Here is a 27,510-nt window from a genome sequence, read left to right on the forward strand (position 1 = left end):
GCAGTAGAAAACACTTTTTTTCCCCCAGTTTCAACTTACTAAGGGAAATATGAATCCTTTAGCATGACTATCATGAAGTTACTTGAAACTGGAAAGTGAAAGCAGCTGAAAGTGTGGTCTAGAACTGCAAGTTCATCTTTTTCATTAGTGTTAATTAATTGCATCTGCTTGCTTGAATGTATTTGATAATCCGTTTATCCACAATTCTAAATTTTGACAAGTTGTGTATAGCATTCTGTTGTTTAAAAATGTGATGTTAATCTGATCAAATTAGTTTTTCTGTTGGCAGTTAGTATGGCAACTTGTGATAACAAGAGAAAAAATAAAGTCAGTATAGTGAGAAATTTTGAAACTTTGCGTTTTTTTAATTTTGACACTACAGACACTTACTAGGTGAGCAGCATTCCTCAGCTTTGCCAGGGTTTTCATTATGGTTGCTAGTTAATAACCAGAAAGTAGATTTCCATTTATTGAAAAACTGTAAGGTATTGAAGTTTTATTATTTCACAATGGTTGGAACAATTTTGACCTGCTGCAGTTAGGCTGCAGAATTAGTAAACATCTAGTACAATAAATACTGTAATGTTACATACGGAAGTGGAGCAACTCCCAGAAGAAACTGAGGTGTTTATTCTGGAATAACTACCACCTGTGATCAGAGCACTGGTTATGGGAGAATAGATTAATATCCTTGCTCTGTTTTGGACTGGGCAGAGGCTTCAGACTCTTTCACATCCCAGGTGAATGCTATAATGATCTTAGCTTTTCATTATTCCAAATGTACTTACTTGGACTGAAATTCAAAGTTTTAGCAACATTGACATATTTCTACAATAGGGTTTTGTTCTAAAACTGCTTTTGCCTTCATATCTTAATTGAAGTGAAATAAAGTGGGTTTTTTTGTTCCTTGTACGTTTGAAAAACAAACATTGCATCTGCTCCTGTGTGTACACATGTGGCATCTTAATGGCAATTGACATCATCATTGTGTTATCTGTCATTCTTTGAATCAGGACGAATATATTTTGTCATTGATTATTTTTTGTTCCTAGTTATTTTGCTGGTTTTGAATCATGAAAGTTTTATTATTTAAAAATTAAGCTACTAGTAATTTTTTGCTTCACCATATATTTTTGGCCTGCAAGGAACTTTCCCTGCTAGTTTTTTTAAAGGAATTTATTTTTCTTTATATACATACTGATTTTTGGTGTCAAAACCACTTGCAAGGTTTGTCATCTTACAGATTGTAGCTTTACAGACATTTCATGAATACAGCTGTTCAACACATTTGTATTATCCATATGGATATTACATTGACAAAATTTGATCTCTCCTTTGGTTTCTGTTGTCGCGTAACAACCCAAAAGCAGCAAATGACTCTTTATAGCAAACATAAGAAAAATACTGGGTTAAATACTTGTGTACCCTTAGCAAAAAATACAGCTTAACAAGGGGTTTCTAATTAATTTTGGGACTCAGCTTTTAATTTTGTTAAGTATTATTAGATCAAATTTAAACTTCAGTTGGGTCCCAAGACTTGAGTAGGAATTATTAAAGTATTACTGTTTCTATAGTGTTAGGTAATTTTTAACAAGTACATTTAGGAAAATGTTACTATGTTAAGAAGTCTGTAGGAATTCTAAAAAGCTTAATTATTCATCAGCTCTATGATATCAATGGGCTGTGTGTTTGTAGATTAATTGCTTAAGAGAAGCTTTACTGGCGTGTATTCAAGATTGTGGTATTAGAACTTAAAAAATGCCTTTCTGGAATACGACTTAAAGCTGGTACCACATTATAAAGAAAATGGAGTTACCTTATGTGTGAGCTGTATACCTAATGAAACTTGTCTGTGAATGTACTTCTGCACGTCACTTGTCCTTTGATTCTGTAATACTTTTATAATGAAAAGAAACATTCTGGCTTCTTATGTTAATTCTTATTGATGATCCTCATTCTGTAATGGAAGACTATATTTCTTAAATGGTTCCTACAGTGTTATTGCTTATTTCCTGAATGTAGTTTTAGTCCATTATGCAGAGCTCTGTTTCTGTCACAAGGGGAGTTAGAGCACTGTTGCTATTTTATTACAGTCAGTGGGTAATGAACCAAAGTAGCAAATCATGTTGCTATTTAATTGCAGAATGCAATAATTTAACTGTTCTGCAAGCACAAATGTTGACTTGATCACTGTTTTTGACAAATAGCCAAATTTAATCTTTTAGTAAAGTCTCTACTGTGTTTTAAGTGTTGACAATGAAATCATATTCTTCTTTTATTGAATAACAGATAAATGTTCAAAATATTACATATGCAGAAATAGAGTTTTGTGGTGTTAAGCTTTAAGATTTTCCTTTTTGTCATTTGCAGTAGTAGTAACACTACTCTTATTCTTGTGCAAAATTTAAGTAACAAGCTTTTAAATCACTTTAAAAATACTGTTTTCCTAAATTTGTGGTGATTAAGCATACATAGACACCTTAACAGTCATAAAGAATACAGTGGATATACCAAACAAGAATGGAGAAACTGAATGATTGAGTTTAGCCATAATTTAAAATCAGGTAAAAATGAGAATGGTGATTGATAAAGTATATTCATTTTTTTTTTAAGCAATCTGGTATCTCAAAACTCTCAATCTGTGCTCTGCAAACTATACTTTCGTTTTGAAGTTATAGAAGGTCTTTTAAACTCAGTCCCTAAAGTATGCAAATAGTGTTTTTTATTTCATGTGTATATTCTCTTTTGGTTGATTTGGATGCTGAATGCAAAGTGGAAAAGTGGGGTGCATATTTGTTGACTGGATACTACTGGCATAATCAACCACCAAAAAAACCCCAAACCCACAACACCTACCCCCACACCCTCCAATAACATTCATTTTCATATTAGGGAGAAGCAGAAAGATAGGAATATCCAAGAGAAGCCTGCAGATGCTCACAAATCTTCAATCTGACCCATGAGACACATGGATTCTTCAGTTGGTCCTAATATTCAAAAAACCATGTTATAATTTGGATTAGACTGATCCAACTGAAAGCAGACTTCACAGGTTGCATGGGAAGATAGGTAGCTCAACATAAGCACTACCCCTGCCACACTGGAGGAGAGGAGTGGGATGTGGTATACAGGATCTTATAGGATAATAATAAAGGAATGAAGAACCATTCTTGTAAATATCTCCATAAAATAGTGTAATTGATCAGTGTTTTATTGGGATTTTTAAAATTTTCTTTAGCTTGTTGCATTTAACTTGAAATATATTTATTTATTTGAAAAAATGCTTTGAGTTTTTCTCAGTTCTTGTTGGTTGCTTTAAGTCTTGTTTTCTTATTTAATAGATATCTGGAAGAACACCAAGCGTTGCTAAAAGAATACAGTAAACCAGCCTTTTTCTTCTTGTTTTTCAGTTGTAATCAAAGACAGTCACATAGAATAGATCACTTCTTAGAATTAGGGTCTCTAAAATGTAAATTTTGCACTAAAGATAATATTTGCAAAAATATTGTAAGCTTTCTTGGGACTTTAAGTATCATTCCTCAGAATGTATATGTGTGTATGTTTCCTGCTGAAATCATAACTGACAACTGTCTGCTTTTACAGTTGTCTTTTCTTATATTGGTCTTCCATTTTTTGTGTGTGTAGGTTGCTATGGTGTTGATGGAGAAAGTGACTCTATAATGAGCTCAGCTTCAGAAAACTCCACAGAACCTTGGTTTTGTGATGCATGCAAATGTGGTGTCACACCTAGTTGTGAATTGTGTCCTAACCAGGATGGGATCTTCAAGGAGACTGATGCAGGCAGGTAAGACTGGAGAAGTGATGTTTTGAATTTGATGTCATCTTATATTTAAAAGATTGGGTTTTGCTCTAGTCTGTTCCTATAGGAGACAGTGTCATAAATTAAACTTTATTGTTGATGTCCTCTCTCTCTCATCTCAGTTTTGAGTTGGGTGCTCTTTGGATACTCAATCACTTAATTTTTCGTGTGCTCCTAATATTCTTCATGCCCATTATAATATATGAAAATGTTGTCTTAAGGTGACGCATGGACCTATGAGCAAACGATGTACCTAGGTTAAACAAATATCACCGTTTACTTCAGGGACTGATAAATCCTTTTCTTCAGTATGAAGTCACCATATATTTTTATATATATATATAGATGCCTTACTGGATATACTAGAAGACCTTTCTTTGTTACCTTGAACTACTTGTGTGATTCATCTTTTTTAACAAAAAACCATACTAGTGAAGGTGATGGGAGTCTTGAAAAAGAAACTTATTTTTGTTTGTTTGCATCAGGAATGCAGTTTACATGTAAACAAAAAGTTTTCCTGTGTAGAGGAGGTTAATATCCCATAAACTCTTACTCAGTATTCAGACATCTCCACGGATAACAGCATGAAAGACTTCTCTCACTTAACTAATGGCTTGAAGTATTGACAGCAGGGACTGGAGATCAGAAACCTAAGAAAAATTGTGTAGCTGTTTTGGGTTTGCTCAAGCTTGGAGGTTGCAGTGAGAAAAGCAGGGTTTGAGTCCCTTGAGCCTCACTGCTGAATAGTAGTATATGTTCTAGCAAGGACAGCTGCTGGGGCTGCTCGCACGGGTTCTCTCATGGTGACTGAGCTTGTAGTGTTTGGTATCTGCTGGTCAATCTCTCTAGAACCTGAGCATGTGTTCTGCTAGTTCAATTTAATCAGCTGCCAGAAAGCTGCATTTTATGCCTTGCTAGTATTGTGCTGCTTTCATGGTTAGTCCTGAAGAGTAGCAAAACACTGAAGTGCTCTTCTTTAGTTAATAATGCCACAAAACAGAATGATGAAGTCTGCCGCAGAAGGGGAAAATACCGTCCAGACTTCGTGTCACACTGGATTGGGAGAGGTATGTGGCCATTGGGAAAATCAAAGCATGTGCTCCATTTCAAGGAAGGGAAAGTAGACTTTATCCTTTCTGTAGTATTCTGCTTCATGCAAGGTAACGTCACTGCAACCTTGTACAAACTCTGCTCAAGTCTATTGACTTTTAAGTATGATAGAAGTGGGAGGACAACTCCATGCTTCTTTTTAGGAGAGCTAAGGACTGGGCGTTGCTGATGTCAGGTAGTGGAAAAAAATAACAAAATTATACTGAAGTTGTGCTAAAAGTATGCAGACAGACCTAGTATATTATAATTATTTTAAATGATGAGAATTAATTATCTTCTTCATTTTTGAGAGTATGCTTCACTTCTCATAATTTCCAGCCAGAGGTGGGCTTTTTAGGAAGGACTTCAGGTCTAATTCGAGAGTAAGCAGATTAAATTCTCGTGTGATGTCTTCCATTCGTGTCACATTTGGAAAATAAATTAAGATGTAGATATTAGTGGTAACTAATTTTCTATAATAAAGGAGAGAGCAGGATTATCAGTGATGTCTGATTTATGGCTAGTGTTACTGTTTTTTGGTGGATGGGGTTTTTGTGTGTGGGGTTTTTTGTTTTTTTGTTTGTTTGTTTGTTTGGTTGGTTTTTTTTTAAGACCATGCCAGTTAAATTGTTCTTTCATACATTTTACAATTATATAAGTTGCAGGTGTGTGGTAATTACTAAACTTTCAGATGCTGGGCCCGTCATAAGCTTTTCATTGATCATATTAACGCAGGAAGGCAATAATTAGTTGGTAAGGCTGTTCAGAGGAAAGAGAAGCTTTCTTAATCCTGTTTGAATGTATCTGAGATGTAGGAATATAAAAGTCTGCAGACATATCTTAACTGGTGATGATGGATGAGCTGGAAAGAATCCAGTTAAATATTCGGTATTAGTACAAATACTTTAAGTACTCTAAAATTCAGAAATGTTAACATGTGTTACTGTAAAACCTTTTCTGTTTTTTAATCTGAATTCATAGACACATTACTATTTACACTTAGCTATATATTGTAGAACAACATCTTTTGTATTAGGAAATCACAAAATATAGTATGTGGTTTATAGTGATCTTCATGGTTTTTCCTACTCATTGTGAAGAGTTCCCTTGTTAGTCTTGCACAAATGCTAGGAAGTGAGTTAAAATGACGTAGAAAGTTCAGTCATCATCTGTGTTAGTAAGCTTTTGTATATGTTATCACTTAAGTATACGGCTATCTTGTAATGTGTGCATAAGCATATCCGTATCTTTCCTTTTTTCCCCCTTTTTTTCCCAGTTCTTTGGTGTTTGCTGGTTTGTTTTTTTTTTTTGTGGGGGGTGGGGGGATGGGTTTTTTTGTTTGATTGTTTGGTTTTTTTAACTTTCTCCTCTTACACAGGCTTCAGTGTTGCTAATACTGTAACAATCTGGTCCTGCCATCATTAAAAGCTCAGCAGACCTCAGGATGATGTTTTGGAAAACTTTTTTGACATACTGTGTTGTCTGTCTTCAGAAAAGTAAATACGGTATTAAAATGTCATAAGTTGATTCAGTTTTTTTGGATTAAATTGTACATGCCCTTGCATTTCTCCCTTAGTTTGTATTTTTTCCTGATAGCAAAACCAATTTGAGTTTGTGTTGCGAATAAAGAGATAACGAGGGTATTCGTAACACTGAACTTTGACCACTGGATGCAGATGCTAGCAATAACCCTTGGAGGCATCTACCTTTCTCCACTGAATATACATTGAGCTCAGCTTCTCCATTTGTAGCTGAGATGCATTATAAAGATATACATACAGCATGTAAAAGAAATCTTTTTTTCTTTCATGTCTTCTACATGCATCTTATAAAGGGGAAACAGAAGAAAATACTGTGCTATTAAAAAAAAAAGTTACATGAGTGAGTCAGGATTTGTAGTGAATAATTCTGACCCCATAGAAGCAGTTGTGCTTCTTTTTAAATACTTTTGGAGTTCAAATGCTCAGTTTTTGGTCTGTCTTAGGTTCAACAGTGTCTGTGCGTCTCCCTTATAAAGCTGTTACACAATTAAATTGTACTTCTCAGTTCAGTTTTCTATTTTAATAATGCTGCTGCTATATGGAAAAAATGTTTTGAAAGGCTAAAGTCGATTGTCTAACAGTTAGGAAATGTGAGAATCAATATCACCTGGCAAATTTTATTTCAGCCTCTTTATTCCTGTCTTCTGTAAGGCAGTTTAAGCACTATATATGTCATTTCCCATGTAACCAGAATAGAAACTACCGTCAACATTTTAAAAATTGCTTAAATTTCTTCTTGTAAAATGGTAGTATGCTTTTGGTTAATATGGCAGTGTTTCCTCTGTGACACTGGTTCTCTGTGCAGAAGCACATGCCTGCTTTGGTGATTTTGGGCATTAACACATTAATTTATTATCGTTATTGTATTTTTACCTGCTAGATAATGTAATGTGGCTATCGTGAATAAGTATGTTTATTCTCCCAGATGAATAGAGCTTATTTACTATAAAAAACAAATACTAACTACCATGTGAAAATTCCTGTGCTCTCTTTCTTTCTATCATTTATTTACAAATTTTAATTCTCAAGGGTAATGGGGCACTACAGGCTAAGGCTAGAGTCTTGGGACAGGCAATGTCCATTATGTTTTCAATGTACTCAATAAACTGCAACCCAATTCAGTTCTTTTGTTGAAATACTGGCAGAGAGAGACTACTGAATAGCAGAATCCTTTAACTCACCATTGCTCTTCATCTCCTTACCACCTTTTTAAAAGAAATTCTTCATATGCATTGGTGCTGGAAATTACACAAAAGCGAGACCAAACCTATTCAGTTTCTCTTCATAATCAAGTTGGAATAATTTCTCTGTTCCTATGTGAAAGGTGAATCATTAGAATAATGAGGTGCTTAATCTCTCAGCAGAAGCCTTTTCACATTAACCTCTCAGTTTCACAAGCGTAAATGTGAATTTATGAAATTTTATTTCTCAAAATGCTATTATCCAAGAATATGAATTCTGTCCTTGTTTCAGTATGGAGTTTTTCTTCTTCCCTAATCAACATCTGTCATCATTGCTCCAAGCTAAATGGATGGTAAAGTAACAAGGAAGATTATTCTTCTTTGATTACCCAATTTGTCTTAATTACAAGCTTCTAAAACATGTGCAGCTAAACAAATGAGCAGGAAAATATTTAGAACTGGTATTAAAAGCAGCTGAAATTGCTTCAGCTGTGAACTTGACTGACTTCTGTATGTTTTTTAATAAAGATTCAGGTCTGAGTTCGCATATAGGTGGTTAAAGAAATGAGGCACTTGTGTGCCAATCACACTGAAATGGCAGCTTAAATCTGTAATAGTGTAATACTTGGGTGACATGTACTAAAACATTTTGAGAAGGTCAGTATAAAGCAAGCAGCCAGCTGTTGGGTTTATCATAGATAAACTCCTACAGAGTGCAGCAGCATTTAATACACCAGTGGAGCATGAAAAAACTGTGCAAATTAAATTGAGAAGCAGCTGCTTGTAGTAGATGTGTATCTTTATATTGAACTTTGGAGGGTACATTTAGGAGGCTATATTAAAACTTACTATCAAAAATCTCCAACCAGAACCTTGGATTTTTGTTAAGAATAGTAATTGTGGAGATGTGTAACTTCTGTTTATACAAATTTGTTCTATATAACACATCTTAAATCAATTGAAGGGTATAGAAAATAAACCCTACAGAATTTAGATGTTTTTTATTTATAAACAAGCAGTCTCTTTATCTCAAGGTTATAGGTCTCATTCTGCATGTGGTATTTTGCTTTTAAAAAAAAAAGTACTTTGATTCCTTTTGAAAACAAGTAGAGCATGCTCATGTAAATGAGGTCTTTATTTTAGTAAATGCATAATATATACCAAAATACACATTATGCACACACATATGCTTTTTTCATAGAAGAATATTTCATAAAGGTATGGTAGTGATTTAGGCCAAACTACAGCCAGTCCTGGATACAGCATGGAAGGGCAGAGATGGTACCAGGTGCTCCATTGCTCCTCTGCAGGAATATCTTGTGCTTCCATTGCTTTTGTGAGGAGGCAGACAGAAGATGCACTTTTCATATAGTAATGAGAAGAATCTTATTTTTTGCATGTAACGTTGTATTAAGTTAGGAGGTTGTGCTGGCATGCTGGCATGTTTAATACTGTAATAAAAACAGTGATGAGCTTTACTCCCTGTCTGAGCAGCAAGAAGTTTGGCAGAACACTTGAGTATCTCAGCTTGTTCTCTGGCAGCCAGCATGCTGTCATATTTGTACCATGTTATTTAAAGACAAGGTTGGAACTCATCTTTAAACTTCAAATTTTCTTTGAGTCTTCCAGTAGTTACAGTGCTGTGACCAAACCGTTTTGTGGATGTGGAGAACCCTAGTAAAATCAGTAAAGACAAAGCAATGCAGTTGTTGCATGTGAATGTGTATTTAGGATATACATTCTTCTCATTTTTTAAGTTTTCATGTTTTAAAGAGAATTTACCACTTAGCATCTCAAACCCGAGTGATTTAACAATAGGGTAAAAACTCAAATACACAGGTGAAAAGAGTCTTGTCAGATAAGACACTATGGATCAGTCAGTGTTTTGACTTACGTTAGATTTACTGAGAAATTTCTTACAGAGTGAAGTGAGTTAATGGCTTCTAAGTAGTTTCTTACTGGGATTTTTCTGTTATCCAGTTGTTATCACAGACTATTTTTGGGGAAAATGCTAAATAAACAGTCTGTCCACCAATTTTGTACATTGCAAGATCATTGTTTTCTTTTGTAAAGACTTAAATGTATATGTATTTTTGAACTTGCTACTGAACCTTTCATATCTTGCTTTTTTGGAATTTCTGTTAGGATATAGGAGTCATATATAATTAACATGAAACTTAATAATTCTGAATATGATAAATTCCAGCATTGCAGGTCTAAGGACCACCGATCAGAAACAGGCTGATTTGGGAAACATGGGAAATCAGGATTACATGTGGCACCTGATTAGTGTAACCATCAGCTTCAGTATTTCATCTGTAGACAGCCAGTTAATAACAGGTTAATAAACACGCTGTTTTAAGTGCAGCTAAAACCAGTATCCTATTGCTCTGGTTCAATTGAATTTTTTTAATTAACACACAAAACAAAGAGGAAAAAGAGACAGGCTAAACAGTGGTAGAAGTCTGGAAAAAAAGAGCACAGCAGCATGGATGCACATTTAAGTAGGTGGTAACAGGTCTGTGCTGAACCCCTGGTATTTAGAGAGATTGGGAAATTGCAGTGTGTGGGGTAATGAAAGAGCCAAGGGAAGAAGTGTTTCTGGCAGCATCATGAGTCTTCTTGAATACAGGGAGTAGATTCCGTGATTCTATTAGAACAGAACAGAAGTTCTAGTCTTCTCTAGTGATACATTTACTGTTAAACATTAATGACTGGGAAGATCGTAAAGGGCTGAATTAAATACTTCCTAAGGGTCAAACACAGGATATTTCAGCTCAGTTATGTCCAAAATATCTAGTTGTATCCCATGTAATCTGAGAGCTCGTAGGTTGAAAGTGGTAGCTGCACATCTCTGCAATTGTAAGGCTATTTTCTTGATAAAGATAACAGAAAGTAGCAATCCTAACCTTCTGTCTGTGAAAGTTTGCTCCCACCAGGTGACATAGCAAGGGGTAGCAAATAGTTCCTGGAATTTTGATAAAACAGAAAGATTATTTTGGGGAGAAACACTTCGTTTTTTGGAATAGTTTGTCTCAGTTGACTTGAGTTGTGCATGCTGCGTAGAACAGATTTTGAGTTTGTCACTAACTGATGGTTTGTGACAGTGAGAGTTGGATCTTTTAGAAAGTGTTCATTACATAATAAGAAGAAAGTTGTCTTCTGCTGCAAGGCTGTCTCTTGGTAACTGAGAGTTTCAGGAGATTATGAAGATGTCTGTCAAAGACAGACTTGAGGCTGAAGCCATTACCATTGTGTTGTATTTAATTACTAGACACTGAGGTCCAGATTCATACTGTCTCATTTTATGCCCCTCAGGGCTGAAGATTTAGACCTATTAGCCTCCATTTGTTTATGGCCAGTGAAGAAGAGTACAGCTAAGTAACAGTCTGTTCATCTGAGTTTCAGATAGGCATTTCTGTAATACAATTCAGGTATGTTTATAACTGAATGCAGCTCCTATCCGTGTTGCTTAAAACTAGTTAGTTTTGGTGATACTAACAGGTGTGACTATAACAATGCAAAGTCTGACTGATGCTGTGTTGTAGGTACTTCATAGCTACACGCCTAGAGCGCAGTGTTGCTGTGACTACCTGTATAATTTTTTTCCTCCCCTTCCCATGCCCTGCCTCATCATGAAAGTATCTGTCTGCCTTAGCTTTATAAGTAATATCAAACTGTTCATACGTGTTTCATGTTGCTTAAAAAGCGGTGTGGAGCCCCACTTAAGAGCCATCAGAACAGAAGGGTGATGGTAGCCCAGCCCTTGATCCAGAGAGGCAGAGCAATCCCAGTGGCTTTGAAAAGCCTTACTCTGTGGTTCAATGTGTGAGCTGCTGAACTCCAAATACGCATTCTCTCCTTGCTTCTAATGTACTTTCCTTCAAACACATTTCTTCTAGCATCTGTAACATTTACAAGGCACTTTGAAATCTGCAAATGGTGAGTGTAATATAGGAACAAAACGTTGATAACAGTAACCTAATTTTATCTGCTGTTTTAGGTGGGTCCATATTGTTTGTGCCCTCTATGTTCCAGGAGTGGCATTTGGAGATATTGACAAACTGCGGCCAGTAACTCTTACAGAAATGAATTACTCAAAGTACGGTGCCAAGGTAGGTTTAGAAGAGACGTACTGCCAACGAGTAGCTTTATTTTATATTTTTATATACTTTATTTTTCTTGTTTATAGCAATTGCAGTGAGGTTCAGGACTAAAAATGATGTGAAGCTTGTTCATGGTTGTTACACCATTGCTCTTCCCTCCCTCTTTCTTTCTATTTTCCTTACCGCTGTTATCCATAATTTCTGTCTTTGTTTTCACCCTAATTTCCCTTATTTTTTTACACAGGTGCTAATTACTTTCTTTTAAAGTCAGTTAGTGGCAGATTGCCAAAATGTGGATGGAAAATGAAGAGGATTTATGGGATGTGAAATGGAGAAATGGAAGGTTAGGTTGATTGAGAAAGTGACAGGTGTACATTCAGTAAGAATTAGTTTAGAGTTTATATAATTGTAAGTTAGAATGCATACAAAAAGGTTGCTGCAAAGCAGTATTTAAAAAAAAAAAACACAAACACAACAACATGGGGCCCTCAACTTGAACAGAAAAATGGCTCTAAAATTAAAATGGTTTTACATGTAAATGTTTTCAGTCCAGATCAAAAGTGATCACACACAAACCATACAGAAAACCATTGCAATGGGCAGAGGACAGTACTCAGTAATTTTCTAAATACTGTTTCTGGAGCTAATGGGAACAGTGTGGAGAAGCCGTGTCTATCGGGCTACTGTGAGGGAAGGTGGTTGTACTTCTGCTGCTCTAATGCTTCATTTTCGTAGTCAATTTCATTTTCTGGAAAGTCTATTGGTCAAGTTGAATACTAAATGAAAATATATAGTACGTTTTTAAAAATACATATAATATATAAAATAAATTAAAACACTTTGGATTGCCCATGTGCAACATACCTGTATCAGGAGCATGTTCAGCATGGGCTTGCTGAGGCATTTAGCATTGCTTAGAAATGTTTGTATAACAAAGTCAGAGCAAGCTCCCAAAACCCTACAAACTGTTGTTGCAATGAATCATGCATTCTATTTCTTTTTTTTTTATTAACAAGAGTGATGTATAGGAGCCAGGCTAAGAATTTGGGTGTATTTTATTACTGTGAGTAAGGTGAAAGTGAACTGCACAGATGAGGACTCATTACTCTCACAGAGCTGTAAACAAATGCTGTTTGCTGTATCAAGTGTGGAAGTTACAGCTTACTTAGCTAAATTTCCCCCTGCAAAACCACCTTAATATATTATTTTTAATTTCATTTCTTATCTGTTACATGTTGCTGTTGCACAGCTGAAGGGTGCCCTTTTAGGGTAGTATATGCGGTGTTTTGAGATTCTTCAATCACTGAGTTTTCTTTGCCATTCCTTTCTGTTGTTTAACTTTCTGCATGGAGGTATTTTCTCTAGGTGATGCACAGCTTTGCTCTGTATTCAGCATGTGAGAGATTAAGACATGCACACCTGTATAATTTTAGATCATCTTCATGCACTGGATAGCAGCACTGCTTAAGCAGCCCATGTTCCCATTTCCTTGTTCCTGCTTATGTGCTCAGCACTCTAGTTTGCTGGCACAGTTGTTTAGTATAAATTTGTGGTGAAACAGAGTGAGGAATTGATCTGGCTGAAAAATAAGTTTGGGGTTTTTCCAGGTCACATTAGGGGATGTCAGTTTGCTGTGTTGCAAACGGCTGTGCCTAGAATGCATGTAGCTGAAGCCCTAGAGCAGTGTTTAAGTGAATCACAACCTCCTTTACTGATATTTGCAATTCTTGAGTATTTCTTTCTGCATTGTCACGCATTTGCTCCTCATTTGTTGCTTATCAAAGGACATCTATGTAATTATCTATGGTTTTCAGTCATCCAGAGCACTGCTCTTTTTTTGTTGTTTGTCCTCTGAACTTGTTGAACAGTTGAACATTTGCTGAGCAGTAATGTTATTTTATGATACCATACTTATATAAGTAATTGTGCTTGAATTGCTTGGGTGGTATTTAGTTGTTGCTCTGAAGGGGAATACAAGACATGGAGGTTTATATAAAAATTAATCCAACATGTTGTTTAGGTTGTTTGAGCACTTTTTCATTGCTAGTTGAAAATGAAATCAATAGTGGGGATTGGAAAGATGTGAAGTTTTAAGTAGTGTCAATTGTCAGCAGTATACTTGGTTTCTGTACCACCCAGGAGTAAACCTACCTGTTTGGTTTTTGTATGCAAGATGTAAATTGTCAAATATTAGGCAAAACACACCTGAAATATTTACTGTAGCATTTTCCACTCTTCTTTATAAAGGAATGCAGTTTTTGCGAAGATCCTCGTTTTGCCAGAACTGGTGTTTGCATTAGTTGTGATGCTGGGATGTGCAGAGCTTATTTCCATGTGACCTGCGCTCAGAAGGAAGGCCTCCTCTCAGAAGCAGCAGCAGAAGAGGTAGCTATGGAAAGGGTAGAATAAGAGTTGTATCAAAAGCTTGGGAAGATGATCTGAAATTGTGCCTTTTTTGCTGACTAACCCTGAGCAAAGTTCTTGTAAATCGGTAGCAAGTCATAGGCCAAGTAAAGGGACTGTCCAGGGAGGGCTCTTTGTTCACCAAATTGTCCAACTCTGAGCACCTTTTGAAATGGCCTGGAAAAGGGATAGAGACGGTTAACACAGAAGTTGGCTTAATAGACTATCAGTCAATACAGACATGAATTCTAAAACTAATTCTTGAACATCACCTAGGTCGACCTACTTACCTAGCTATTTATGTAGTATAGTAATCTGTTTCATAGCAAATAGGACTGTCTTGAGAAGTTAACTACATTTCTAATGCCATTTTTTCATGCATGTTTTCCAGTATTTTCTTCAAATTGCAGTACAGGTATATGACTTGCCTTGTGATAACATTAATCTTGGGAATCAGAATGAAAAGCAAACATTTATAACCTACTGGTAACTTTTTAATATCTGTTCTTCCTGTAATATGATTAAAGCAATTTAGATTTGAAGCTCCTACTTCCAAATTCATTTTTATGATGTAAGTACTTTTAGGTTGCCAGATTTCATCCTGATATGTATTGGATTAAGCCTGTCATGTTCATAGCTGCACAATTTAACTTCTTATTGCTTTAGGAAGTACCACAGGTAACAAACACACAAACAAGCATTACTTACACTATTGACATTGACACCTTTGTTTCTGAAAACAGCGGGCCACTAAGTGATTCTTAAAGGAATCACAAAATATTTTCTTCTGTGAGATTGATAAGTAGGAAGATAGTACAATTACCTCATTGTTGTTGCCCCTAATAAATTACACGTAATGTTGATTCTTCAAACACTCTGTGTGAATTTCTTCTAGGCATATGTATTTACTTGCCTTTCCACCTTAAAATTTTCTTACATATTTTCTGTAACCAAAATGTTTTTAATCAAGGCCTCATAGAATCTAATTTTAGGTATTAGATTCTAAATTTTTAGAATTTAGAATCTAATTCCTAATTTTTGAAAGTAAGTTGTCACACATTCTGAAAATCTAAATAAAAATAAAATATGTTTGTAAGGAAAGCCTGCGTAGATTTTATTGGTCTGTGTTTGATAGGTGGAGTAAAAGCAGTCCTCCTTCATAAAGTTTACTCCTTAAGTTCTTCTTAGTCTGTAGATTTATGATGATGTTTCTACACTTTTGAAAATACACTGGCAATGAAATATACTTCTCAAACCATATCTCCTCATGGCTCAGATATTTGTAGTCCACTTGCAAGGTTTGCAAGCACTAAAAGTTGCTATAAACTTACAGCCATGATAATGTGCAGATCTGATGGAGTGAAGAGAAAAATGGAAAAAAAATTAAAAATTCATCTGAGAGGTGATAAAGCACATGGGGGTATAGCCACCAAAAACATTTGGAAAATCATTTGAGAAAACCAAATATATCACCTTTTGTATTATTCAGAATTGTTAATCCCTTGTAGGATATAACGCAAAAGATGACACAGTGAAGCAACAGGAAGTTAACAATAAGTGTTGTATATTAAATGGGTTTGTACTTAAGAATTTCTTCTGCTGTTTCTTCTGGGAATAAGAAAATAGAGATTGAACAGTAGAGAGTTAAATAGTTAATGCATTTAAAAATGTTTAGGGTCACGCAATGAAAACAATGGAAAACCACTTTATGTGGTAAATTATATCAACATTTCAAAATTGATTTGGAAACATACATATTAATTTTTTTAAAAAATATGTCTGTCTGAACATGTGAACTGATTGCCAGAATGTTTGTGCTGTTCAGAGCCTTTTGGCCTTGTATGTCTTACTTTATTTTCGTTCCTTCCCCTTTGTTTTCTCTGAAACAGGATATAGCTGACCCTTTTTTTGCTTATTGTAAACAGCATGCGGACAGGTTAGACAGAAAATGGAAGCGGAAGAACTACTTGGCATTACAATCTTACTGTAAAATGTCCTTGCAGGAAAGAGAAAAACAGCTCTCGCCAGAAGCTCAGGTATTGTATTCATGACACAAATGTGTCTGTATTAATCATCCATGTTAACCAGGAAAGAAATTAAGAGGCTGGGAAATTGTTATTCTAGTAGGAAATGAAATGTGAAATATATTGATAGTGCATGGTCATTTAACAAAGCAGTGAATTATTTGTAGGTTTTGGTCTCTAAGAACAATTCTCAATAAACTAATCAAATAGGGATATCTATGCTTGTCTGAATTGAAAAATCTTTGTTTGGTTTTGTGGCAAAAAGTTGGTAATTACATTTGCATTGTAATTCATAGATTTTGTTTACCATTTTCTTCAAGATTATTAACAAAAAAAGGCAGGCAAGAAATTAGGTATATTTCTATATCCAAGTTCAATAAAAATCCACTTTTTTCCCTTAGTAATATCTTGAACTTGGAAGAAGAGTTTAGCTTGCCTAAAGTTTTTTCTTGTTAGATCCTTTTTCACTTTTTGTAGGCCTAAGTAAAAATCTATGTGCTAGTTTTTTTCATAGTGAAGATTTCCTAGAAAAAAAATGATGTAGGTACAGAAACTGTGTCTGTGCTGCTGAGTGGGAGTTGTCTGAAAATCTTAGGCAAAGTCTGTATCTCTGTCTAGTGGCAGATCCATGTAAAACTATTAGTTACTGCATAAGCTCGACCAGTAAATGCCCTGTTGATAAAAAGGTTTCAATCCTTCTGAGGGAATCTATGTACTTTGATATCTTTTAATCTGTGTACTTTTATTATTTTTTCTGATTCTGAGGAATTTATAACATACGTTGCTTTCGCTGCGTAGGCTGAACTGCATTCTGTGGAAAAATCATACCTATGTAGAAAAGCAGCTCATCTGAATGAATCCTGCCTAAGATGTTGCAGAAAGTAGCAGATGCTGTAAATAATGGAAGGCAGTTATGGGAGATAACTAACTGCTTTTTTTTCTGAAGAGAGAACTGTAGTATAATGATCAGAAAATAAATCTTCATATCACCAAACTTTTTATTTAAAAAAATAATACCTTTCTAGTTCTTCAAAGATCTTTGAATGGGAGAAGAGAGTATTGATTTAAAATGACCTGTGCATTTGAGAATGAATATGAGAAAACTCTATCGTAGAAGAATTTTGAATAAAATATTTCTGTGGGGTATGTATTGAGCTTCGTGGAGCTTGATTTAAAACTGGTTACATAGTTCTTGCAGAATACACTCAGCTCTCAATTATGTGAAATGCACCTATGTAGTGAAGAAATCACAATAATATGAATACTACCCAACATAATGGTAAGTGCTGGTTGTGCAAAATCAGTTTCGGTCCAACAGGGCTTATTAGCTCTGTTTTCAGGCATTTGTTATGCAGTGCTGATAACGCTGGGAACTTATCAGCATTTCCCTCTCTTCCTCCTCTTTCCCCCAAACCAAGACCCTGCAGTTTTTTAGTCGAAATTATTTGGATTAAATGTTTAGAAATTGAAAGAACGAATGCTGAAAACTGCAGGTGGAGTTACTTGGCATGGTGTCATAGGTATCTTGATACAAATTTGATAACTTGCATACATTTTGTAAAACCTCTTGATTTCACTATTGATGGCTCTGGTGTTGTATGAGTTTGCATTAGTATTGTGTATGTGCCTGAGTTTGCATGGATGGAAACAGATTGGATGCTTGAAAAATACGTTTCCGTGTCCCGTTGTATGTATTGGGGTTTTATGAAGTAATTGTTTGAGTGGTTGCTGTGCCTTTTTAGAAATGCAGACCTGTAAGGGGTATGTAATACATACTGGAAATATCTGACTGGGGAGTTGACACACAGTATATATAAATTCATCCTTTACCTTACCATATGTTATCTGCATGAGGAAGTTAAAATCCCACCAGTAAATTCAACCATCTTTGTTAAATTAGGATTTTGTCTGAGAAATAAGAATCTTGAGACAGCTTAGTCTGGAAAAAAAGATTAAGAAGTAAGTATATATATATATATATATATATATATATATAGTGTGTAAATATGTATGTACATATAAAAGCTCACTTCCAGGGGAGTTTGTAGTCTTAAGTAAGGTTTACAAACATTGAGCTAACATAAATAAGTATGCAGTTGTACAAATAATTTATCTGGTATTGTGAAATTGGATTTTTGAGGCAGACTTTTGAAGGAGCAGAAATGGGTATTTGGTGCTTTGTAGCCCAGACAGGAATAACTGACCCAATTGTCTGGCAAGTCCTGTGACCCAAGAAAGTAAATCCCTCTGAAGAATATGATATATAAAGCTGTCTAGGACTGTTATGGATTGTTGGAAGATGTTCTACGTTGAAATACTTTTTTTATATCAATAAAGGAAATGTATGTTCCTTGAGTAAAGCATATACTTGAAAATTGTTTAAATCCAAGTAACTCAAGTTCAAGATTCCATTTCGACATTAGTCATTTTCATCTGTCATCTATTTCTGGATTAAAGCTCTGGGTATACAGTTGTATGACATGTTAAATAACCCCACGGGTTTCAGAACTGAGCATGTAATCAGTAAAGAAGCGCCTTAGCTGAGGAAGCTATAACCCATCCTTGGTCCTTCCAGTGGAGAATAAAGCGAGGTGGTGGCTTTAGGTGGATCTGTTGCTTGCTGCTGTGGGTCCAAGAAAAGAGCCCTTGGGGTCAGAGCTGGCCTGCAAGCCACGTTTGCCATGTTTCTTGGTCATTAATGTTCAAGACCTAGTAAGGTAATGTGTGTTAAACTGTCTGTAATATTACCTTCAGCGATGTTATTTGTAATCAGAGATGTTCCTTAACCACAGCGTGTATATATATGCGCACTCTTTTGCTTTTGTCTCAGGAGTATCTCATACCATATGGTGGGGCAGTTGGATTAGCTTAGTTTCTTCTTTCTATAGGCAAGTAAACAACTTCTAATTGATAGTCAGCTGGAGTTTTGCCTCTGAAGGGTTGTATGTTGATGTCATTTTCTGCTAGAATTGCCACTACATAGAGTTCCCGCAAGACAGCGTTTTCCAACTGTCACTAACAGCTTGATCTGCTGGGGTTGATCTCCCAGATGGTCACAAATATACAGATGTCATGAACAATATATATTGTGAGCTTGTCTTGCTTACTTCGCTTCTGTTTGGGTTTTGGTTTTGGCACATTATAATCAGCTAGCTTAACATTTATAAGGAGATATGGCATTGAGAAAGGAGTTCCCATGAAAGGATATCAAATATGGCAAAAATACTATTCATCAACTTTTATTGCTCATGCAGATACCAATTTAAAGTGTATCTAAATGTATTTTTGATAGGTCGGCCAAGGCTTTTCCCAGTAGTGAGTTTTCACAGTCCCATCAAATTATTGTTATTAGAAGGGATTGTCTGAAAGCCAGCAATCATTTGTGTTACTTTCATTGGTGGGAAAATCTCATCAAGAAACCTGTGAATACCTCCAAAACCTAGTGAAAGGATCATGTTACTTGTGTACGCGTTTTGAAGTAAAATCAAATGTCTGTATCAGTGGCTGTTTCTTGAGTTGTAGAGTTCTGGAATGAAAATAGCATTGATTAGATCGTGCGGCTTTTAAAATACAGATAAATTGCAGATGTGTTCCAAAAGGATATAACTCAAAACCAATTTTGAATTGTTCCCTTATGTTTTTAATTTATGGAATTCTTTATTGCAGGCTCGAATCAATGCCAGGCTACAGCAGTATCGTGCCAAGGCAGAGCTGGCCCGCACCACCAGGCCTCAGGCCTGGGTTCCCAGGGAGAAGCTACCACGACCACTTACTAGCAGTGCTTCAGCCATACGTAAGCTTATGCGCAAAGCCGAGTTAATGGGAATTAGTACAGACATTTTTCCAGTGGATACTTCAGATACTAGTTCCAGTGTTGATGGAAGAAGAAAACATAAACAACCAGCTCTCACTGCTGATTTTGTGAATTATTACCTTGGTAAGAATGAAAATTGCATATTTTTCTCAATGAAAAATTACCTCTTTGCTGTATCTGTACTGTGCTCATTCATTGGCTTTTTATTTTACTTGCATTTCTTTGTTATTAGCAGATAAATAGGAATTACGACTTCATTTTAGATCAGGTATATTATTGCTTGGTATCTGTATTTACACAGAAAGTTAGTGATTTTTTTAAAAAGATATTTCAGTAAAGAAAATATTTCAAATGTAAACAGGAGGCAGTGTCTTTGCTAAAAAGGGAGTGGAAGCTTAGGTACCTTTGGTGTCATTTTTTTTTCTTAGGTTTTCCTGCCTTTCTGTGTGGAATGGCATGATTTTGTCTTTGGGACTGTTCGCTACATGACTGATCAGAGCTTACCATTTAAATAACTATACTAGTCATGCAGCAGAAAGTAAATGTTATGACTGTTCATTCCACTCAGTCTGTGTAATAAACCTATAGGCTATAGTTTTCTGGTTTTGTGTTGTTATGGTTTTATGCTTTTCACTGCTTCACTTTTTTCATTGCATAAAATTTGAAAATATAGCCAAGGATAGGAAATAATGCAATTTTCTTTTAAATAGAGAGAAATATGCGCATGATTCAAATCCAGGAGAATATGGCTGAACAGAAGAATATCAAGGATAAATTAGAAAACGAGCAAGAAAAGCTTCATGTGGAGTATAATAAGGTGAAGAAAAAGGGATAATAAACCCTTGTACTGTTTTAGTATTGCTGCTGTTAACTTTGATAGCATTTTTCTTTCCAAACAAAATGACTTAGAAAGATAGATAGAAACCATTCTTTCTTTAAAAGTAATATTTAAAAATATATTTCTTCTTTTAAAGATATTCTGTGGTTCAGCCCCTTGCGCAAGCAGAATCAACTTCTAAAATGTCATAGGTTGGCTGGGCACAAGTTCTTTAACTGACCCCACTGAGAGCTCCAGTAACAAATTGCACATAGACAGATGGGTCCCTCTCATTAGTGAACTGTGTCTTAAGGCCCTTCTTTTTTTCTTTCTTTGTATGCATTTCATTTGAGGCTTTGAGACAACAGAGTCAGTCTCTCTCTCTCTCTCTCTCTCTCTCTCTCTCGTTTTGCTCATGTGTAGTTCTATGTTCTTTTTGAACCTGCTTGGTTCTCTGCTTGGAACCCTACTTGATAAATGGGAATCTAGGATTGTCGGACTGTTATTCATTTATTTATGTCAACTCGAACTCCAGTCATGTTCATCCTAGATTTAATGACTTGGTTAATTTTTCAGGCTGAAATAATAAGTATTCACACATCCATAGTGTCCTCTGAGTGTTTTGTTTGAGTATAGCAAATTTGGGGCCCATAAATGATGGCATTACTCCTGCAAAATGTTGCTAATGTAATTTGCTATTAACTCATCATCATGGTTAAAAAAGCATTTTGTGTTTTAATTGCATTTACTAAATGATTATTTCTTTATTTTAATCTTTAAATATTTTGATATGGAACATAGAAATACTGTGTCTTTCGTGACATGGCATGCTGCAATTCTTGCTGAATTCAGCAACCTATCAAGTGATGGTTAGTGATGACAAAAAATAGTGTTGCTATTAATTCTTAAACTGTCGGGTGTGTTTTAAATGAGAACATATGGAAATGAAGCAGCAGGTCCTTGTGAACTGCCCAAAGATGATAAAGAGGAAGGAGATTGTCCATGGGGCTTTTGACCAAATTAATAGGTTGTGCTGTGTAGTATATGCTGTGTAGTAACTAACAGTTACTTCCAGAAGAAAAAAAAGCCTTTTTTCTGCTTGCATCCTTTAATAAATTATATCTCTTTCTATGAGAGTGAGTGAATGTTCTTTGGTAATGCAATATAGATCTTTAATTCATTTATGTGGTTACTTGTTATAATCTTGCTGCTTAAGTAGTATGGACAACACATACAAGATGTTGCTGTATTTTAGTTTTGTTTTCTAGTTGACTTTATGAAGCCTTATTTTCATGCTGAAATGCTTCAGATCTTCTTCACAAAACAGGTGGCTGCCCAGATTTTCATCTTAGTTCCATTAAATTGCTGCATGATTGCACTGGTCTCAGCTATATTGACATGAGTTCCATTGTTTTTTAATCCCACAATAAAGTAACGCACCCTAGATAGGTAAGAGGTTGAATAAATTTTATTAAATAACTCTTAATGGATTTCATTCATGTTGATTTTTTTTCTTTAACTTTTCAGCTATGTGAGTCCTTGGAAGAGCTACAAAATATGAATGGAAAACTGCGAAATGAGGGGCAAGGCATTTGGGCTCTGCTGGGTAGAATCATTGGACAGGTTGGTTGTTTTTTTCCCTCCTCTTTATAGTTCATAGGCTGAACTGGTTTTCCAAGAATAGGCCTTTTTGTTTCTGTCTGTCACTTCTATGGCCAAATAAATTGATTTGATCAGACCCAGGCTTTACTCTGGGGACAGTGTTTCCTGATTGAAATATCTAGACTTCTGCAGACCACCTGCTGGGAACCTGTAGCTTAATTTTGTTGTTGTAATAGCGATCTTGTTTGCAAAATTCTTTCATTTGGTGTAACTGATTGACCTGTCATTTGTGATGAACCTTAATGTGAAGCATGAGTTAATCCCACCATTTTTGTCTCCACATTGTCTTTAGTTACTGTAGGCTTCAAATGATATGGTAACTCTGTATGGCTTTTATAAGATATAAATCTTTAAAGCTGCAGTATGTATGTGGTGGTTTTTAACCGGACAGAGCAGAATATTTTGGTCAAATGAATATAAATGTCTAGGAGAAGAGAAGTTTTGGATTGCTTCCTGTTGCCAGCGATTATCTTTGTTCTCATTGATACACATGGAGAAAAGAGAGAAGTATAGATTCTTGCCATGTTTTGATATATGTTTTATGTCAAAGTTATTAAATGGAAATGGACATTTTAGAAGTCAGAGATTGAAATTATTTCCAATTATGATTTTAAGGAAGATTGAAGAAACTGTTCCATGTGAAAATGCAGACGTACAGTTAGGTCACAATTTTGTTGTGCCCTTTGGTACTGCTGAGTTTGTGTTGCTATTCAGAAAATTTACCCTTTCTTTATGCAGTAGTAGTTCTTAAGGTACGCTAGCTTTTTCTGGTTCTATTTGTCCGCCTATCTTTTCTACTTGTGAAGAAGGATTCTCATGTAATGTATCTCTTGAATCAAGATTATTTTTTTTCCCTTTTTAAGATGACTTTGAGTAAGTATTCACAAATATATTTCCTGGTGCAAATGTTACTTAATTAAAAAAAAAAGGAAGAAGAAAAGTGAAGTAGAATTCATTTGCACAGCTTGCATGACATTTTTTTTTCCAGTTGGTTGAACAGATGCAGACCCACGGGGCTGCTGAGAAATGACTTTGATAGATGGTTGCTGTCTGAGAAGCTAGCATACTGCAGATTAGTAGAAACCCGAAGAGAATCTCGTCTGCTTTGTGGAGGGCTTGGTCCAATAAGATAATTTTTCTAATTAACCTATCGAGCACCAGTGTAGCAGGGATGTTGGGGAAAATAAACTGCCTCAGTATTCTTCTGTCAGTTGCGTGAATTTGCCTTTGCTTGTTTCAGCTGCTTAGACAAATGCATCCTTGTCCATCCCTCTATTTGAAGCTTGAAGAAAAATTTTAAAAGCTAGTATTTCAATGTGGTTTTTATTTATCGAATTGAAAAATTGAGTATAATATTACTTTATCCCAATATGATTTTGTAATATAAACATCTGTAGTTGCTCTTGTCTGCAAAATAGCTAGCTAAGCCATTTCCTACTCGTAATTTGAGTCTTGTTCTTCATGCATTGAGATTGGAGTGGTATTCTCTCGAAGTCTCAAGACTCATGTATATTGCATTTGTTCAAATCCAATAGAAATTGAACATACCAGCAATTTTACGTGCTCCTAAGGAAAGGAAACCAAGTAAAAAGGAAGGAGGAACGCAAAAGACATCTACACTTCCGGCCGTACTTTATAGGCAAGTAATGAAGTCTTGACAGAATAGATACAATATCTAGTAAGTTATAGTTTCACAAAAGTGTTAAGAGAAAATTATTTGCTTCGGTTTTGATTAACAAAATGCTTCAGAGTTGTCTAAATGTTTTACTTTCTTATGAAGGCTAAGTTGAATAGTAGTCAATTCTTCACCTTAGCACACATCAGTAAGGTTTGGGCTTTTTTTGCTAATTTGACAGCAGTGCTTTAAGGACAAAGGTAACTCTTTACAGCCGAAATAGAAGGGTCCTTTGTGGTGTGAAAATTTTTAACTAGTCATCTTGTCTTTTGAATGCAATCATCTGTGGTGGTGATTTTGTGAGCAGTGCTGCTGCTGTCTAGTCACAGTGGCTGGATGCATAAAACAGTTGCCATATAAGAATTTTTAATTTTTGCTCATGGGTTGTCAAATGCTTTGGGATATCTTGTGTTTTAAATTTCCCTACTTCTATTTCTATTAATTCCCAAGAAAATAAAATGTATTCACTTACTCTGTCATTGTTCCACCTTTTCCCCTCTTCTATAAGGTGTGAAGCTACTGACTGGATTTTAACTAAGCCTAACAGTGGAACATATACTAGGATCCCAGAGCACAACTCTGCAAAATATACATAACATCTTGGATCTTCTTCTCTGGCCACCAGCTGAGAAGTGGCACGGTCTGTTGCTTACCTAGAGAGCAGCAGCCAGGCCTCCAGCCACAGCAAGTGGGCAGTATCTTGCCCAGCTGGCGGGCTAAATGAAGAAGATGGGTTACATAAGCAAAAGTTAATTGTAGTGCTGTGAGAGGTGGAACTCTTGGGAACACCGCAGTGGGCTGAGGATTTGGCAATTTAGACATATACACAAACTAATAGGAGTCATGCTTTACTAGTTCTGTTTCATTCAAATCCAGTCATTTAGTTCCTCCCATTTTATAATGGAATCAATGAACACTTGATCTTTTTGAAATAACTAAAATTTCAATTCCAGTAAAATAATAAAAACGAAATGTAATTTCTTATGAGTTGATACATTGCCCAACATAATAGTAGCACAGACATATTTCAGGGTTCTTGCATTACTAAAATAAGCATATGATTGTTAAGACTGATAATAGCATCATAATTTTCTATTTAAGTGTTTGGATGGCACAGGCAGTATTTTTCCATTTGCCACTGGTACATTTTGTTGAAGTATCAAGTGATTACTTACTGGTTAGAAGTCCTCAAAAAGTTAGATTGAAAGCCATTTTATTGTTGACCATATTAGATACCTTTTATACTTTACTGTGTATAGGTAGAAGCTGCTTAAAAAGTAATTATGCACTTAAATGATGCAATCAAATTGAAGTTGCCACATGTTTCTATTGAAAGTGGGGAGTTTGCTGGGATGTATCATTTATTCTTCATGATTGTGAATGTAATTATAATGCTTTTCTACTACCTACATTAAAAGTTGTGGAATTTGCAAGAAGAACCATGATCAACACCTACTGCTACTGTGTGATACTTGTAAACTCCATTATCATCTTGGTTGCCTGGACCCACCTCTTACAAGGATGCCAAGGAAGACCAAGAACAGTTACTGGTAAGAATGCAGTTAGTGTTGTCTTGTGCCAGCTCTGTACTTAAAGTAGGGCATAAATGTGAAGAGACTTGCAAATTCTAAGTGTTTTAGACATTGCTATAATGCAGTCTGAACTGAGTTATTTTATTTTCAGGTTATTAGCAGTGATATTTCAAGGTAAAAAAAACATTGTAAAGATTTTCTCATTATTAGCCACGGTGTAGAAATAGATTACAGCTTTAATTTTCTTAGCTTTTGAGTTCATTTGTGATTATTAATGCTGCTATATAATAATGGTAGGAAACTATAGGCTGCCTTCAGGAAATGAAAGACTTGGTCTTGTGTTTATCTTAGGACCCAGATATGCAACTCGCTGTCCAGATCTTTAGGAAAATACTTGTAAATACTTAAAAATAAACTTGTAAGTAGTAGATCAGTTTATTGCAATATGGGAAGTCAGTTGGGTTTACTACTGTCTTATGACTCAAATCTGCAATGGCAGAAGCATATGCATAACAGTACTTACTGCAGTTACATTTCCATGAATTAAAATTCTTTTTGTGCCAGTGGAGCAGAACAAAAGCTAAGTGGTACAATGGAGAACTGATAATGTGGTAAAGGTGCTGATTTCCAAACTGTCATAAAATTAGTGTGCTGCTGTGTTGTGTTAGCGTTCTGCATGTTTCTAAACTGCTCTGAAATGTGTTAGAAGTAGTTACTGAGAGGAAGTTTTTATCTGGTTAAGAAGTCAGTGTACAGCATCTCCAGGAATCATCATCACCTTGTCTGAACATTAAATCAGAATAGTATAAGAATTCCTTCTAAAAATACAGTACAACTATTTTAATTGAGAAGACTTGGTTTCTGTTTTTCTTCATGTGTCTCTTAATTTTTTTATTTTTTAAAAACTTCCATAAAATGTTTACTTAAGGCATCTTTTTGGTTGTTTTGATGATTATGTGCAGAGCAAGATGGCTGATACATGAAATGGGAGGTCTCTCTTTTTTTTATATCTTAAAATGACAAAACCAGGATTTACCCCAGTAGGTTTAGTTAGTAAATTAATAGAGATTTCCTTTAAAAGCTGAAAATCTTAGAAAGGTTTTCACCATCAGTAATATTTTTCTGAACTTAATTTCCCTTTAATTATTTAATGTAGTCTGGGATTTTGGACTTTTCATTATTTCAATGACATTCTGAACTCTTTGGTCCAATTTACCAAGTAGTATGTTACATGGAAGCTTTTATTTTTTTTTTTTTTTGGTAGCTTCTGCATTTGCAAAGGAGGTTCTTGATTTTTGTTCTGCTTTTTAACCAAGTTGAAAAGGCTCACTAAAAGCCATCAGTCCAAAAGATGTAAGACTACAATTCGCAGTAGGTGTTAAAGGCAGAATAGGTCAGGTTAGGTAGTAAAATGCTTTTATTTCAAAGCTACAGCTTACCTTTGTTGTGAATTTCATGCTTCAGTTATACCTCAGATCACAAACTTAGCGTTTACTTCTAATTACCTAAGGCATATTCTGGAGTGTGAGATTATAGTAGACAAATTGAGCTGTATTGATTGCATTCTTTTCATCATTGGACATGCCTTTATGTATTCTTTTCAGGATCAGTAGAAAGCATATAGAACGGACCCTTAATCTAAGTTTGAGTTCAGCAGGTTTTCCCCCCCTGCTGTTTTGAATACAATTTTAATCTTTTGATTAAGCTATGAAAAGTGCAATTTTTTTTTATACGGGGGCCGTATACTTTTCAGATGTTTGTATAGGATATAATGGGAACTTATGCAAAAAGATAAAGTAAGAAAATGGGTATAGTGGGAAATTCCTTGAAATGTTAACCCAGGTTG

General features: G+C 35.4%; 1 protein-coding gene across 10 annotated transcripts in view; it reads left to right on the forward strand.

The window, feature by feature from the left end:
• PHF14 (PHD finger protein 14) overlaps positions 1–27,510 on the forward strand; it is a 181,307-nt gene that overhangs the window by 23,398 nt on the left and 130,399 nt on the right. For 8 of the 10 annotated variants that reach the window (XM_075492887.1, XM_075492891.1, XM_075492893.1 and 5 more), the window contains exons 5-13: positions 3,646–3,805; positions 11,635–11,746; positions 13,985–14,122; positions 16,030–16,176; positions 19,831–20,101; positions 20,689–20,795; positions 22,323–22,418; positions 23,993–24,088; positions 25,543–25,682. In XM_075492887.1, the coding sequence (XP_075349002.1) occupies positions 3,646–3,805; positions 11,635–11,746; positions 13,985–14,122; positions 16,030–16,176; positions 19,831–20,101; positions 20,689–20,795; positions 22,323–22,418; positions 23,993–24,088; positions 25,543–25,682 (1,267 nt within the window). The remainder of the gene's footprint in view (positions 1–3,645; positions 3,806–11,634; positions 11,747–13,984; positions 14,123–16,029; positions 16,177–19,830; positions 20,102–20,688; positions 20,796–22,322; positions 22,419–23,992; positions 24,089–25,542; positions 25,683–27,510) is intronic. The other 2 variants (XM_075492889.1, XM_075492888.1) reach the window with 2 other exon arrangements.

The sequence above is a fragment of the Mycteria americana genome, chromosome 2 (genome assembly GCF_035582795.1).
Source record: "Mycteria americana isolate JAX WOST 10 ecotype Jacksonville Zoo and Gardens chromosome 2, USCA_MyAme_1.0, whole genome shotgun sequence".
NCBI classification, from domain to species: domain Eukaryota; kingdom Metazoa; phylum Chordata; class Aves; order Ciconiiformes; family Ciconiidae; genus Mycteria; species Mycteria americana.